General features: G+C 35.5%; 3 protein-coding genes and 2 non-coding genes across 9 annotated transcripts in view; 2 read left to right on the top strand and 3 right to left on the bottom strand.

Annotated features, from left to right (window-relative positions):
* Positions 1 to 2,416: 2,416 nt before the first annotated feature.
* On the top strand, positions 2,417 to 2,488 carry Trnap-cgg (transfer RNA proline (anticodon CGG)). The gene has a single exon. It is a non-coding gene; the product is annotated as a tRNA-Pro (tRNA).
* A 187-nt stretch (positions 2,489 to 2,675) lies between these two features.
* Positions 2,676 to 4,401, top strand: Srp19 (signal recognition particle 19). Its single transcript, XM_071706027.1, has 2 exons — positions 2,676 to 2,967; positions 3,380 to 4,401. The coding sequence occupies exons 1-2, from the start codon at positions 2,921 to 2,923 to the stop codon at positions 3,771 to 3,773; spliced, it is 441 nt and encodes a 146-aa protein (XP_071562128.1). The 5' UTR covers positions 2,676 to 2,920; the 3' UTR covers positions 3,774 to 4,401.
* LOC139772358 (uncharacterized) lies at positions 4,293 to 7,575 on the bottom strand. Of its 2 annotated transcripts, none has more exons than XM_071706011.1 (6): positions 7,027 to 7,575; positions 6,503 to 6,634; positions 6,264 to 6,398; positions 5,424 to 5,887; positions 5,130 to 5,228; positions 4,293 to 4,802 (listed from the first exon to the last, which is right to left on the bottom strand). In XM_071706011.1, the coding sequence occupies exons 1-6, from the start codon at positions 7,076 to 7,078 to the stop codon at positions 4,446 to 4,448; spliced, it is 1,239 nt and encodes a 412-aa protein (XP_071562112.1). In that variant the 5' UTR covers positions 7,079 to 7,575; the 3' UTR covers positions 4,293 to 4,445. The 2 variants fall into 2 exon arrangements, with proteins under 2 accessions (XP_071562112.1, XP_071562113.1); XM_071706012.1 differs by having other exon boundaries at positions 5,424 to 5,662; positions 7,027 to 7,555.
* Positions 7,576 to 7,765: 190 nt separating this feature from the next.
* Positions 7,766 to 7,837, bottom strand: Trnah-gug (transfer RNA histidin (anticodon GUG)). Its single transcript has one exon. It is a non-coding gene; the product is annotated as a tRNA-His (tRNA).
* Positions 7,838 to 8,782: 945 nt separating this feature from the next.
* LOC139772349 (uncharacterized) overlaps positions 8,783 to 14,079 on the bottom strand; it is a 28,629-nt gene continuing 23,332 nt past the window's right edge. For 2 of the 4 annotated variants that reach the window (XM_071706004.1, XM_071706001.1), the window contains exons 2-4: positions 11,486 to 11,767; positions 11,070 to 11,339; positions 10,779 to 10,991 (exon numbers count right to left, since the gene is read on the bottom strand). In XM_071706004.1, the coding sequence (XP_071562105.1) occupies positions 10,893 to 10,991; positions 11,070 to 11,339; positions 11,486 to 11,758 (642 nt within the window). In that variant the 5' untranslated portion in view covers positions 11,759 to 11,767 and the 3' untranslated portion in view covers positions 10,779 to 10,892. Of the gene's footprint in view, positions 9,991 to 10,778; positions 10,992 to 11,069; positions 11,340 to 11,485; positions 11,768 to 12,415; positions 13,801 to 14,079 lie in introns of those variants that run through there. The other 2 variants (XM_071706003.1, XM_071706002.1) reach the window with 2 other exon arrangements.

The following is a 14,079-nucleotide window of genomic DNA, read 5'->3' as shown; positions in this document are numbered from 1 at the left end:
ATATTTCTAAATAATTAAAATTTATAACAGTTCAAATTATATCAGAATTAGGATATCATATAGGATATTTTTATTTGAATATTTTTTGTATGTTACAGATCAATCTTGTATATAACTCCTCTGTTGTATGAGGCAAGAAAAAGGGTTCAGATAGAAAAACCCAAGAAGAGGAGGAAGCCTATTGAGTGGTGTCAGACTCCGACGAAACATTACGGTAAATATTATTTTTTATTTTGTGTAAAAGTAATTTAAGTTTTTGCTAAATTGCTAATTTGCTAAAATATATGCGTTATACTTGAGTCGTTTTATTTTTTATCATGATTTTGAAATAATAATTAGAAAGAAAGAAGTAATTTGAAATTTTATAAGATTTTATTTTTGTTAAGATCTTTTTTGGAAAATGTGTAATTATTTAAGTAAATGTCTGATTGAATGATGAATAAGAAGTTTGACGCGTAAAAATTATTTAATATCAAATCATTTATTTATATGCTTCAGAATATAAATGACGCGGAAAGTGTCACATCGAGGGAGCCGACAACGCGAGAATGCAGCCTGAGAGGAGGAGGAGGAGGCCTGGGAGAGGCATCAGGCGCTAGCGGAACAACTTTGGGGTAAATATTGTTTTTTATTTTGTGTAAGAGTAAATTTTTTGTTTATTCTTGAGTTTTTTGTTTCACCATAATTTAGAAATAATAGTTAGAAGAAAAGGAGTAATTAAATATTTTATAAAAATTGATTCTTGTAAAGATTATTTTCGGAAAATGTATAATTATTTAAATATTTTAAATAAATATCTAGTTGAATAATGAATAAAAAGTTTGATGCCATAAGAATTTTGTTTTAAAACATTCGGTTTTTTGAATACCATTTTAACATGACTTTTGTATTTGTATGTTACAGAATCAACGTAGCTACGTGGCAGATATAATTCCGTTGTTGCGCATCAGGGTCGGTGAGTGATGAATAAACATATATATTAAGGTAATTGATAACTGGATTTTACCAGTTAAAGTAATAATGATAATATGACGTGAGATCCAATTGTATATATATTTATATATTGTTATAAAATAGAAGATTTTTTTCTAGTTTAATTATCTAGGTAATTATTTTAGAATCGATTAGTTTTACATTACTTAAAAATAATTTCAAATTAATATATTGTACAAAAAAATAATGTTAAAAATTTACAAAACACAAAAAGATATTTTTATCATTTCTAATTGTGTAAAAAATTTATTATCCCTTTCGGATCTTACGTCATTTATCTGAATTTAAATTCCCAATAAAACTCCTAAACGGTCTCTAAAACCAAATTCGCGCACGCCGCACGGTTTTCTGATTTCGGGTAATTGCTAACTATAGGTATACTAGATAGAGATACGGTAGGTAGGAATAATATGGGTAAAAATTAGATAAAAATCGGGCAGGTATACAGAAAAACGAATGAACAAGGATATATGGATAGTTAAAAATTTGGGAGTGTGATTTTTGTCAATAGAAGGAAACTTCATTAATATATTATATAATTGAAAGAAACTTTAGGTAGGAATTATAGGAATAAGTAAGCATACGGGTAGGTAGGAATAAAGCGGGAGGGTGTGATTTAATAATGAACAAAAATTAATTTTCTTTGCAATTTTAAAAAATTTAAATTTGTTTGTGTAAAGATATATTAATATAATGCTAAGAATTATGTACAAAACGATATATCCTGTCGCAAAAATGGTTAATGATATAAAATTGTTATGTATAATATAATTGAATTGTATAATTTAATTTGTGTAAACTGGATTACACAAAATTGATAGATTTTATTCGACTATTGACTCTTAAACTGTACTTTTGCGCAACACTATTTACAGCAAACATATTTTTTCCAAGATATATTGCAAAATATGTCAGTATTAAAAATATTTTTTTCTATGATTGGTCCATTTATAACAAAAGGAATTTTAGTTAATTGTAAAATTGAACAACATATATTTATATGCAATATAAGGATATTGCATATAAGTTATTGTTTCTCAACACGAAAATTATGGGCGTAGCCCCAAATTAATTATATGGACACGCACCAAGTATATAGGGAGATTTTATCGGCAGTGTCAAAAAATGTGTATGCTAAATAGTTCAAATGTTGAAAATGGATGTGAACGAAACGGTAAGTGGTACACACAAGCAAAACGGCCGCTCATCAGGTTTCTCTCTAATGGTAATACATTTAGGCCTGTTCGTTTTAACTAAACTTCTTGCACGGTTCATCTTTTCTCTTTTTCTTTTCACGTTGGAGAGAAAAAGAGAAAAGATAAACCGTGCAAGAAGTTCAATTAAAACGAACAGGCTTATTATGTACACAGCTGTATAAAGTGTGCAAAGACTTCAGGTCAATCTTTGGCACAAGCTGTCATATGGCTCGTTGGTCTAGGGGTATGATTCTCGCTTCGGGTGCGAGAGGTCCCGGGTTCAAATCCCGGACGAGCCCGTGGTTTCATACTTTTTGTTTTTCGTCGTCAATATTTAATTAATCTTATTTTTTTCTTATATCTTTATTTAAACGCAAATATATATAATTATTGAAACGCACGTATCACACAAAATTCGTGTATAAATAAGAATATTTCACATTTATTTAGCTGCACTTTAATGAAGAGTGCATAAATTAATTCCCTACAGTTTATATTTCTCGGTTTTTTCATAACTTTTAGTTTTGTGTCATCGAATGATCCTGATAGTGTATTAATAAATGCTATACTTTGTTGAAATTTCAACAGAGAAATTACAAATCCACGTTACGTTTGTATTTTGAGCCATATTTAGTGAACATAAATCCGGAAATTCGAAAAGAGCGTGCAACATATGGTACACTACAGCTGGTAACGTGCTACTCTTGCTAGCAATAGCAACATTGAGCGACATGTCGCTTACGTGGAATCCTTCGAAGAAGCACAGCGAGCGTGAGAGGTAAAGTGATAACAATAAATTAGAAAGATATCTTCAAATTAAGGTACATCTTTTAAATATTAAGCTACAAAATGTTTCTTTAGCTGGTAAAAATACATTACGCTTTAGTGCGTTACCTAACCTATAAAATTGATTTGAACGAATTTATGGGTTTGTTTTCTATTGCTGAACTGGCTGTGCTGGTTCAGCAATAGAAAACAGACCTTATATCTAATGTTAAAATTGAATTTACAGATGAAACAGGTTAAAAAAGCTACAATAGACCCTTTCATTGTGAGAGGTTTTGTTTTGGAAAGCACCTGAAATGAGCACTTTATTTTCAAAGAAAATATTTGACATATTTTATTTATTTACACCTTTACTGTTGTAAATTTACAGTCTGCCATTGTTTCTCATGCTGTTTTTTTTACAGGTGGGTATGCATCTATCCAATATACTTGAACAGCAAGAGAAGCTTGGCGGGCGGGCGAAAATTGGCTAAAGATAAGTGCGTGGAGAATCCAACGCATCAGGAAATACGGGATGTTCTACTGGCGGCAGGCCTCAACGTAGGCGTCGAGAACAAGCTACATCCGAAAGAGCGTAGCAAGGAGCCTCTGTTCCGCGGTCGTATTCGCGTGCAGCTGAAAAACGACGACGGTACGCCGGTACGGCCAGAGTTTCCCACCAGAGATTCTCTGCTGGAATACGTCGGCACCACGATTACGAAGCTGAAGACTCGCCAGGGTAAGCAGAGCTCTGGCGAGCAGGCGTCACAGCCGTCTACGTCGACTTCGAAGAAAGGAAAAGGCAAGGGAAGGAGGTAAAGAGGAAGATTTGGAACTGTTGAGAGTGGATTTTTATTTATACATGTATGTTTTACATTTTATATAAAATATTTGTATATATATGCTCATATTTAGATTCTATACTGTTTCACACAATATATAAGACAGAGAATTAATAAAAGTAATATTGTAAATGAAGTATGGATTTCCGAAATGGGTCGTCATTTATCTGGTAAACTTTATCATAAATTTTTCTTTACTCATAACTCTCGATTCTCCAATCAAATTCTTATAAAATCGAGGGATATGCGATGAAAGTCGGGATTGAACTCAGAGCCATGCGTCATGTTCGGAGAATTAAAGTAATTACTAGTTTTTATATCTCTGGCTCAAAATTTGAATAAGGAAAATCTTTCACTGGGTTCTATTATTAGATTTTCAAATTTGAATTAAAACTCAAAATAATACAGAACGATAAAAGCATTGCATGTATACATATTTTAGTTGGTTCGGAATAGAATGATTGAAATAGGTCGATAAATAAATTAATGTTCAAAATTTTTAGGAATTTATAATTAATACTGTTTATTAAGAAGAAAATTTAATAATCATAATTTGCTTGTTGTACAAATATGATGTGCGAATAAAAACAAAAAATACAAGTTTATATTTTGGATAGATTAGGTATATATACTATATATTTAATTTATCTTATGATTTATCGGTTCCATTTTTCTTCTCTTCTTTAGAAATGTTTCTAGTTGCATCGTCAGATTTTTCCGTTTCATCATTAGAATATACAGCTTTGTCAGTAGTTAAAACACTTCTCTGTTCAGTATTTGCATAATTCCCGCAAGAAGACTGTGGATTAGACGCAGAAGTCAGCGGGTCCGGTGGTGTGTATTGCGATGGTTGATAAACATAGCCAGATATAGGATGGAGCATGTTCATCAAAGGACTATAATAAGAAGTGTGTGGGAGATGATAAAGCGTTGGTTGTTCTGCGTGTGTGATGTATGGATACTGTGATGGAGCATTAAATCCGACATTTTGCTCAGCAAGTTTATTCTGGAAAAGATAAATTGTGATTTATAATTGTTCTCTTGCTAAAGGTGAATTAAATGCTTAGTCGGTCATTTATAATTGCATTCAATAATTTCAGCAATCAAACAATCATTTGCATCAATGTCACAACTTGTGTGTGTGTGTGTGTGTTAACAAACAAAATGTTGCAATTTCTCCTTGGTTTTAATGACACAATTCTTTATTATAATACTTCATTATTTATTAAGGAAAAGTTACAAATTTATGCAAGAATCTACCATTAAATCCATCTACCATTGAATGACATTCACGAGTTATGAAACACTGTACTTATATTATTGCGAAACTTACTGCATTATTTCTGGCGGTAGGAAGGTTGGAAGTAGAATCACCATTATTTTCACATATTTGTTGACCAACAATGTCTGTATCTGATGTATCCGATGGCAACTAATAGGAAAGGATTTAATTGCTGCGTTAATGTTTTTTTATTTTAATGTGCTATTATATATATCTATCTATTTATTAGGAACGTACGATTAATTTCTTAGACTTCTACAATTTTATCTAAAAGATGAGATGCACAGACATTCGTATAGAATCAATGGCTGCAAATTATTCTGTTATATCACATTAGTTACTTACATTAGTGCTTCTGACGATCCCACGATGGTGATGATACAGACGAGGATGTAATACATGGTGCAAAACGTGTGCGGGAAGTGTGACCGCTCTGACCAAAGCGTGGTGGATAGGCAATGGTGACTGAATAAACGGATCGTACAATCCGCTTGTTGGATAGGTGATAGCTGGATTCACTGCCCTCAAGATCGGAGGATACATCTCTGCGCCATGCATGATCGAACCCACGTACGGAGCTGATTCTGATACCATATACAACGGAGAGTCGCATGTATTCGAAGAAACGGGACTGGTTAACGGTACGCCGTGAAATCCGTCTTCGGGGTTACTTTTGTCAACTACGCCCGAAAACGAATTTGTCGCAGAATCGGCGCTATCGTAAGCCGCGTTGAACGCTCTGACAAAATGGGAGTGACCAGCCGCTGGTCCTCCATTGATAAAATACTGTGCCACTTTCTCGGCATCTCCTACAATGTAATTCGACAGCTTTTATTCGAGATACCCCGGCTTTAGAAGTTTAAAAAAATGCCTTCGCGGCATTTCTTAGGCATTTATTAAACGCTCTTTGGAGTTTTAGAATCGGATTTGGATACCAATCAGTCCCTTATGAGCAAGGTTGAACCTCTATCGTTAATAGTTAATTGTAAAACTACTTTGTGTAAAACTACTTTTAGAGGAAAAGTTTTCAAACATCGTTCCATGACAATGGAATTTTTGAAACTGAAATACGAAGTGAGGCATATGCGGCACTTTTTCTGAAGGCATGCCTTTCCAAAGAGACTTTTGAAACATTTTAGTTGAAAGTTCAGGTGCTTTCTACAACTATATACAATTTTATCTTACCTGGTCTGAGACGACGCCTGTATTTCAAAATAGAACGCACATTTCGCTCCTCATCTGTCAGATCCTCGGAAAGCATATTCAGTTCGATGGCTTGAATTTCTTTTTGTATGCGATGTAGGCATTCCGAACCTGAAACTGTACGGTGATGTTAAAACGTGAAATATGAGAGATTATTTTTTTTTTTGGCAACTGTCTTAGCATTTTACATGGAAGATATATTTGTAAATGTATGATAATACCTTCGTCACTGCCTTCATCGAAATTGCATTCACAGTGGCCGTTCGCAAATACCGCGGTGGCGTTACATTGTACACATAGCAAATTGCAAGTTTCAGCGTCGTTTGCGTCCAATAAAATGCCATGAATTGTCACTGCAAGCACACGTTACGTTCATTACAAAATTTGTATAAATTAAATTAGTGATGTATAAATTACTAATAATAACAGATACGTGTTCACAAATCTTTTAGAGCGTGTAACATTAAGAGAGAACAATTTAAACCACATTTTAAACACTTGAAATTGCTTCCAAGAATATTTTTCTCTTATTATCCAAGGCCTTTAATATAAAAAAAAGAAATTCTTCGAATTGTACAGATAATTAAATGAAAATTTCACATTTATCTAATTAAATAAACTGATTTTCATAAAACAATTCATATACAAAAAAATACAAAAAAAAATGAATTCTCGATATAGTTCTGACAAAATTGCTATTAAGATGTTATGAAGTAATATTAATTGAAAAGATTTTTATACGAACTAGCGCAGCACAAAATATGAATTAATAGGCAAAATCGATGTCGGTTGATCATGTCGGCCGATGATTAACGAAAGTCCGATTAAAAATTTCAAGTCTGATACGAATCGTGCTCGATCCCGCACTGCACTGCTATGGTGGCGAATTGTACTTTTATTTATAATAGTTTACAGTTGCACAATTCGAGAGTGTATGCTGATCATTCCTCAAATTGTTTCCCTGACAATGCAATTTTGCATATTAATTTATCATGGATTTACCATCCAGTTGCATAACGCCACATCGGCGTATCAAATGTCACAATCTGTTAGTATTTTTGGCAAAGGTATTCGAAGAACGATTGCGACAATCATTGCATTTGATTTTGCTGCACGTCAAAGTTTTCTTTTCATCGAGGTTTTATTGAATATCGTTCAGCTTATTACAAGGAATGAAACTATACAATTATATACGCGACAATTCGTAGAATTATATGCAAATTGATAATTGTGAATCGGAAGATTTAACCACATTTTAATCAATAATTACTTAAAAATATTTATAAAAATATTAAAAATAGGAAGAAAAATATTTTTAGCATAATTTCACGCAATTTTGCACGGTTAATAATTTATTTAAAAAATTAATTAAGGGCAAAAAAAAAGAATTTGCTGTGACAGTGCTGTCAAATAATTGTTTAGTTAATATTTAATGCGAGATAAAAGAAAAAAAAAACCTTCACCGTGACAATGCTTTCACGCATTGCCGTGACCAGGATTCGAACCTGGGTTACTACGGCCACAACGTAGGGTCCTAACCACTAGACGATCACGGCTACTGAAGGTCGTGTAGAGGAGTCGTGTTTTTAATGTTAAAGGCGGCGCGATAAGTATACTTATACTTGCAAACGCACACTTTACGTAATTGTAAAACGAATTACGACCATCTCTTCTTCGGATAATCGGGTGACGCAAGTAATAAGGTCAATTTTAAAACCGCACATGTAGCAGAATGTGTATCGGAAATTTTATTATTGAAATTCCATCGGACATTTTGTTAGGAAATTATCGAAAATCATTATTCGCGTAAGTTATTTTTTCCGGAAATTTTATAATTGTAATTACGAAGCGAAATAAGAGATCACGCAATAATTTATCACGATAATCCGCGAATCGCGTCGATTAGTGTTTTACCGAAAGAATTTGTTTCACATCCCTACATTTTTAAATAAGATTGGCATTTGTCTCTATAGAGATCGTGTCACGAATGCATCCTGCTTTCTTTGTATGCGATTTTAAGAGACGATCGTTCTAGAATTTGTGATCCGAATGCATTAGACTGTTAGACGAACTCGATCGCGGCTTTGATTTGTGCTACTTTATATATTTTATTACAACTTTATCAGTTTCTGACTCTAAACTTACGCGATTTGTATTCTCAAAAATAAATTTTGGAATAGCAAAATCATAGGAATTCTTATAGAATTATGACTGTCGAAATTTTAATTAGTGCATCGATTTTTCAGAAGAATTCAAAGGATTGATTTTTTAATTGTCCATCATCGGTAAACTCGCTAGTAATTTTATCGACCGTTGAAATCACCGCCATTGTATTATTATATTATTATTATAATTACCGATATAAAAAATTTTTTCAATTGTCGGTATTTTAAAAAACAGCAAAAATCGAAACTCTTAAAAACTGCGGTAACTTAAAAAATTTACACAGTATTAGAAAAATATGAACAAGTTAGAAGGTGACAAAATTTAAACTTCGAGCATTGCAATTTAAAATGCTTTATTGCATAAATTATTTTTTATTATCTATATTAAAAGTAATATGATTACTATATCAACATCATAAATATTTAAATACGATATGTACATCTGGAATATCTGGAATATAATTGTCCATAATTGATGCAACTTTGTATTTGTGTCGCCGAATGTATCGCATTCAGACGTGTATTGATCTAATTAAGCATGCAGATAGTATTTACAGAAGAGCTCTCAGTAATCTTTTACACATACTTTTACATAATTAATGTTTTGCGACAGCCGTAATAACTCGTAACTTTTATATTATGAATAAGTTTAACCTACTACGAGAACTAAAATATCCTATTCTGGATATTGAATTATTTTTCGTCTCAATTACTGAAATTTATTTTAATTTGTGTTCTCTTTTATATCTTATATTTTATTTTATTTTATAATTATCACGACTTTTTTATATACATATATGTATTTATAATGCATTCGATATACAATCTAGTTATCAGTATATAAATTATATTATGTAAATTATATTACAGCTTTCAAACGGGATCAGAATTACATAGTGCATGAATAATTTGGATGCCGTGAGTTCTACTGCTCTAACACGAGTTATATGGAAAGTGTTAAATTTTGAAAATTTCGTTTAGCTAGATTGATTTCATTATGCAGTGTGTATCCGTATTCGGCTTAAAGTTATTATGTTTGAAAATCTCGTTACCTGTGCATATAATTTAATCACTATATATCCCAATATGAGTCGCATTAAAAGTGTGCAATTTTAAGAATCTTATTGGAACAGGTATAGATACACCATTAATCGATATAATCGAATCAGTCGATATAATTAAATACTACTTTTAGTTCGAACGGGAATAAATTCTTGGAAACCACTATAAAAATGGTTCAACTATTTTGGCATTAACTGTGTCGTCGCCAGAAGTGGTCGCCTTAATGGTACATCGTGCGGTTACGTTCCTGGATTGTCGTATCGTGGCATCACGGAGCTGTGAACCACTTGCTGTCTCATGCTCTCCCGATCACGAGAGTCTCCGGGAGAGCCTATCCCAACCAAGCCGATGTGGAGAATCCGGCATCTTATATTCATGCCTCTCTCTCTCTCTCTTTCCGATCCCGTTGCCTCCCGTCATCTGGAGTGTGGCATTCTAGGATCGCGATTGGAGAGACTCGAGGGTACGCGACGCAAAAGGATCTGTAATAGCGAGTCCCGAAGGAATCATGAAGGTTACTAGCGTTATTCTATGACTCTGCGAGTTCGGATCCATCGATCGCTGAAGAGAATTCGAATCTGTGACGCAACCTGCAGGGAGAAGCGGAGAAGAAGCTCTTGTTATATCTCGTTATACAGAGTGATCTTGGAATCACCGCTCTTGTTAATTTTCCTGGACACTTTCCTCCAATATGTCGAGAACATTATTTGTCATATTGTTCAGATTTTTTAATATTGTATATCTTTATAAGCTCCCTATTAAATTTCTATTAATCCTGCATAAAATTTATTGAAGAGAACTTATGACCCCCTCATATCTCATCTCTTTCAAAGCTTAAAAGTCCTTCTTTTGAATAATTAATTTCGAAGACTACGTACATTTATGACACTTTGACATTTTTACCGAAGAAAGATCGATTCCAAAGCGAATCATAGCGCGGTGAAAGAGACATCCGGCGATTTCGGAACACCCTGTATAATCCAGTTTCTTCTTCGTTGTAGACGTTCATCAGGCAAAAACGACCTTCGATTCTTTCCTTTTCTTCGCTTTTCCCTTCACTTACGCCACAAATTACGATGGGAAGATTATCGAGGAATCCTCTATCTCGTGCGAGACGATAAGCAACCGGTTGTGCACAGAACGGGAAATCAAACAAGAGCATTCAAAAGCGAATCTATCTCTGTTACTTGATTAATGTAAATTTATAGGTGGCCGAAGTTTCCCCTTCCTACGTAATGATTTCGAATAAAACTGATATCACAAAGCAAGGTACTATCTCAAGAAGAAAATTTATTGTATTTTTTGACAATTTTTTTTATAAACGTGTTATCGATCGCACGTGCGAAGGCGCGAGTTGACGATGAGACATTTTCCTCCGCTTTATTTACGTTCCCTCTTTCGCCGCACATTTCTCGAAGTCTTTAAGCAATTTGTCGATTCGTTTCACACACTCGGCAGAGTTTTTGTGATCAATATCGTAAGTCTGATGAGTAAGCGCAATTGAATTATCAGGAGATATTATGGAGGTCGCAGGTTTTATGAATATAGAAAAAACTCATACTTTTTTGGTAAAATCGCCTTTCAGTCTTTTATCTTGGAATATCATTTTTTCGCCGGTTCTCAAATTATCGAAAACTTTAACTCGCAACGGGCCGAATTTTTTTTGAAATTTTTGCGTGTCACCCGCGCATTCCGCCTCCAGATTTTGTATTTCAGCGTGAATCTTTCTTTCATCCGAACCCAACTGATCCACCTTCTTGTTGAACTTTTTAATGTCGTTATATGCGTTTTGATAATCCTTCCTTGTTTTTGCTCGTATCTCTTCAGTAAGCTAAACATTACACGAGAAACAATCTATCTTTGCAATATATATCTCCAGTAAATCCTTTTACAAAGTTTGCGAAAAAAATTTCAGTGCTAATTGACGTATATGTATATATTTTGGGTAAAGAAAAGACATGTCAATCTCTCTCTCACCTTTTCGATTCCAGCATTAACTATATTTCTGAGCTGTTCTGTCGCATTTGGAAATTTATTGAACGTCTCGTCGACCCGGGTCCGATTGGTTTTAATCCACGTATCGATTTTGGCGTCGATCTTTTCGTCAGCGTAGTCCATTAAAAACGTATCCTCATTTGTAACATTATCCTGTACTCTTGCCAAGACTTCGGAACTCCAGTGTAGAACGCGATCTCTCTCTTCCAGGAGACCCTCCCACGTTTCAGGCATTCTACCCATAGTTTGTCCCATTTTGCCAGGCTAGCAATAGAAAATGGAAATCGTGAAACGTGCCCGTACATTTTAATACAAAACCATATCTTTAAGCTTTGATATACAAAAAGTTAGATTGTCGTGTCTCATTATTCTTAATTCATAATTAATTTTTTATAGGAAATTGTAGAAATAATCAAGCCAATCTAACACTTCCGTTTTAAGAAGAATTTGAGAATTTTTTACCGTTTCTGTCACATTACCTTTTATTTAATTCTGTGAAAATTTGAAATATGTCTTTTAATGGATTTATTATTAAATTTTCTGAGAAGATTTTTGCGGCCGAAATAGCATTTGGCTCGTGTAATCGGAGGAATTTATGAATATTTTGTTTACCGTTGAATTGAAAATTTTGACAGCCAGAAATATTAACGATCGCAATTTGATTAGAAAAACCTGTTTGACGTTCGCCCCGTTGCGCCAAATACCGCGCTCTTTTGTTCGCTTGTAGGTTTTTTGTATATGTATAGCGAAATTTAAACCTGAAAATATCATGGCAGCGATATTTATTGAAATAAATATAATATTTGTTGAAATAAATATACCCTTCTCTCAATTATTTTCTACAAAGACAAAATGTTGTATGTAACGATGTATAAAAAGAGGTGAAATTTATAATCCTACGTAATTATATACATTTGCAAGAATCAGGTCGATATCACTTCGCGCGCATTAAATTTCAAATAACGTTCGAGCGTTTCTCTTTCTCCTTTTTTTTTTTTAGTAATCATCTCGCATTGTTATTGCAACGGTTCGTTTTATCGTAACGTCTCGTACGATGGCGCCGCGCGGCGGCGGCATCGCCACGTTCGCGCGAGGCGCTATTGATAAATTCTCTTCCGGTATGGAAAATACCGCGCGTCGCCCGCGCCGCGCGGATGAAATTACGCGGAAAACGAGCCGTCTTTCGCGTCTTTCACAGACGGCTGAATGCGCGCCGTCAGGGCGCTCGTTTGTTCAGCGGGTAGGACGAGGCTCCGCGTCGCTAACGAATGCGCGAATAGCATTTCGCGGTGATGTCGGCGCTCCGCATCCATATGCGCCATTTTGCCCCGTTGTCCGCCGCCGACTCTCTCTCGCGTCGCGCGCGTGGAAAAAGGAACTGGGACGGATGTCCGCCTGTCGGGAGAGCCCGCGGGATTGAATCGCGCGCGCCGGTGGCTCACTCCGCCTCGTCCTGGGTGTCAATTCAAAGCGGCGCGGCGTAATCTCCGCTCGGCGCGGCCAATAATCGGCTTATTGATTTTGATTTGTGCCCGCGTAACGTCGGAAGGCCCCGCACACGTCGACGAAGAGGCAGTCTTTCCGCCAATGAGATATATATATAAACGCGGATTTTCTAATTGTACGATTCAATAAGATCCGAACCGCTCCGTAAGAGTAATAAAAGCGAGAAACGAGAAAATATGCGAGCAAAATCTCTTCAACTGCGAAATAATTACGCGGGTTTAATCTCTTCCCATTAGCGTGCTTTTACTTACTACCGTAGAATACAGTTTCGACAAATATTAACAATGCTACTCGTGCTAAACGGATTCCCTTTCATGGCGTTCAGCTCATCCCGCAATCGAAATACTCCGTTTTTGTCCTCACGGACTACTACCTTTACCGAGTCTCTCGGAAAAGATGTAAATCCCTGTTTAGGTTCAGTTTAGAAAAATCGCTCTTTTTGTGCTTCGCTATGAAACATTAATGAATAAACTCGATAGAATTATCATCATTATTGTCAATTTTATTATTAAACAGATCAGCGAAGTTCAATGATGCGCATCGAAACGCGACTAGAATCGATTCTGTTGAAATATCTTCGGTTCGGCGATAAATGCAACGACCTCCCGTCGAATATAGACTTCGTAAAGTATATTTCGATAGAATTCTTCCCTTTCCTCGGTAACGCGCTCGCGCGAAACAGCTTTTCCAACTTTTAACGCGTTACACGACCGAGGGAGTTTATCAACGTCAGCAGTTAAGAGTTAATCCGCGCGACGTTCGGTCCTCGGGGGGAACGGAGTCGTAGGGGAACGGGGGATCGCTGACGGGGCGATAATCGACCATCTTTATGCCCGATACGACGACGGGGGAATTTGCGTTTCATGGAATTATAAGGTAATTCATGGGCACGCGCGCGCGCGTCCGTATTGAAAAAAAATACCCTCTCGCCGTGTCGAGGCGCGAAAGTTTCCACCGCGCGGCAACTAGTTGACGCTTTTAACGATCCCGGCGACGCTTGTCCGCGAAACCTCCTCCCTCCCCTTCCTTCGTAGACCCAGTCGCCCATTTTTCCTCCCCCGTCACACACC

Source organism: Temnothorax nylanderi, unplaced genomic scaffold, assembly GCF_030848795.1.
Source record: "Temnothorax nylanderi isolate EJ_2023f unplaced genomic scaffold, tnyl_v1.0 TNYL_tig0048_pilon, whole genome shotgun sequence".
NCBI classification, from domain to species: domain Eukaryota; kingdom Metazoa; phylum Arthropoda; class Insecta; order Hymenoptera; family Formicidae; genus Temnothorax; species Temnothorax nylanderi.
The sequence above is the reverse complement of the archived record's forward strand: the minus strand, read 5'-3'. Positions and strand labels throughout refer to the sequence as shown.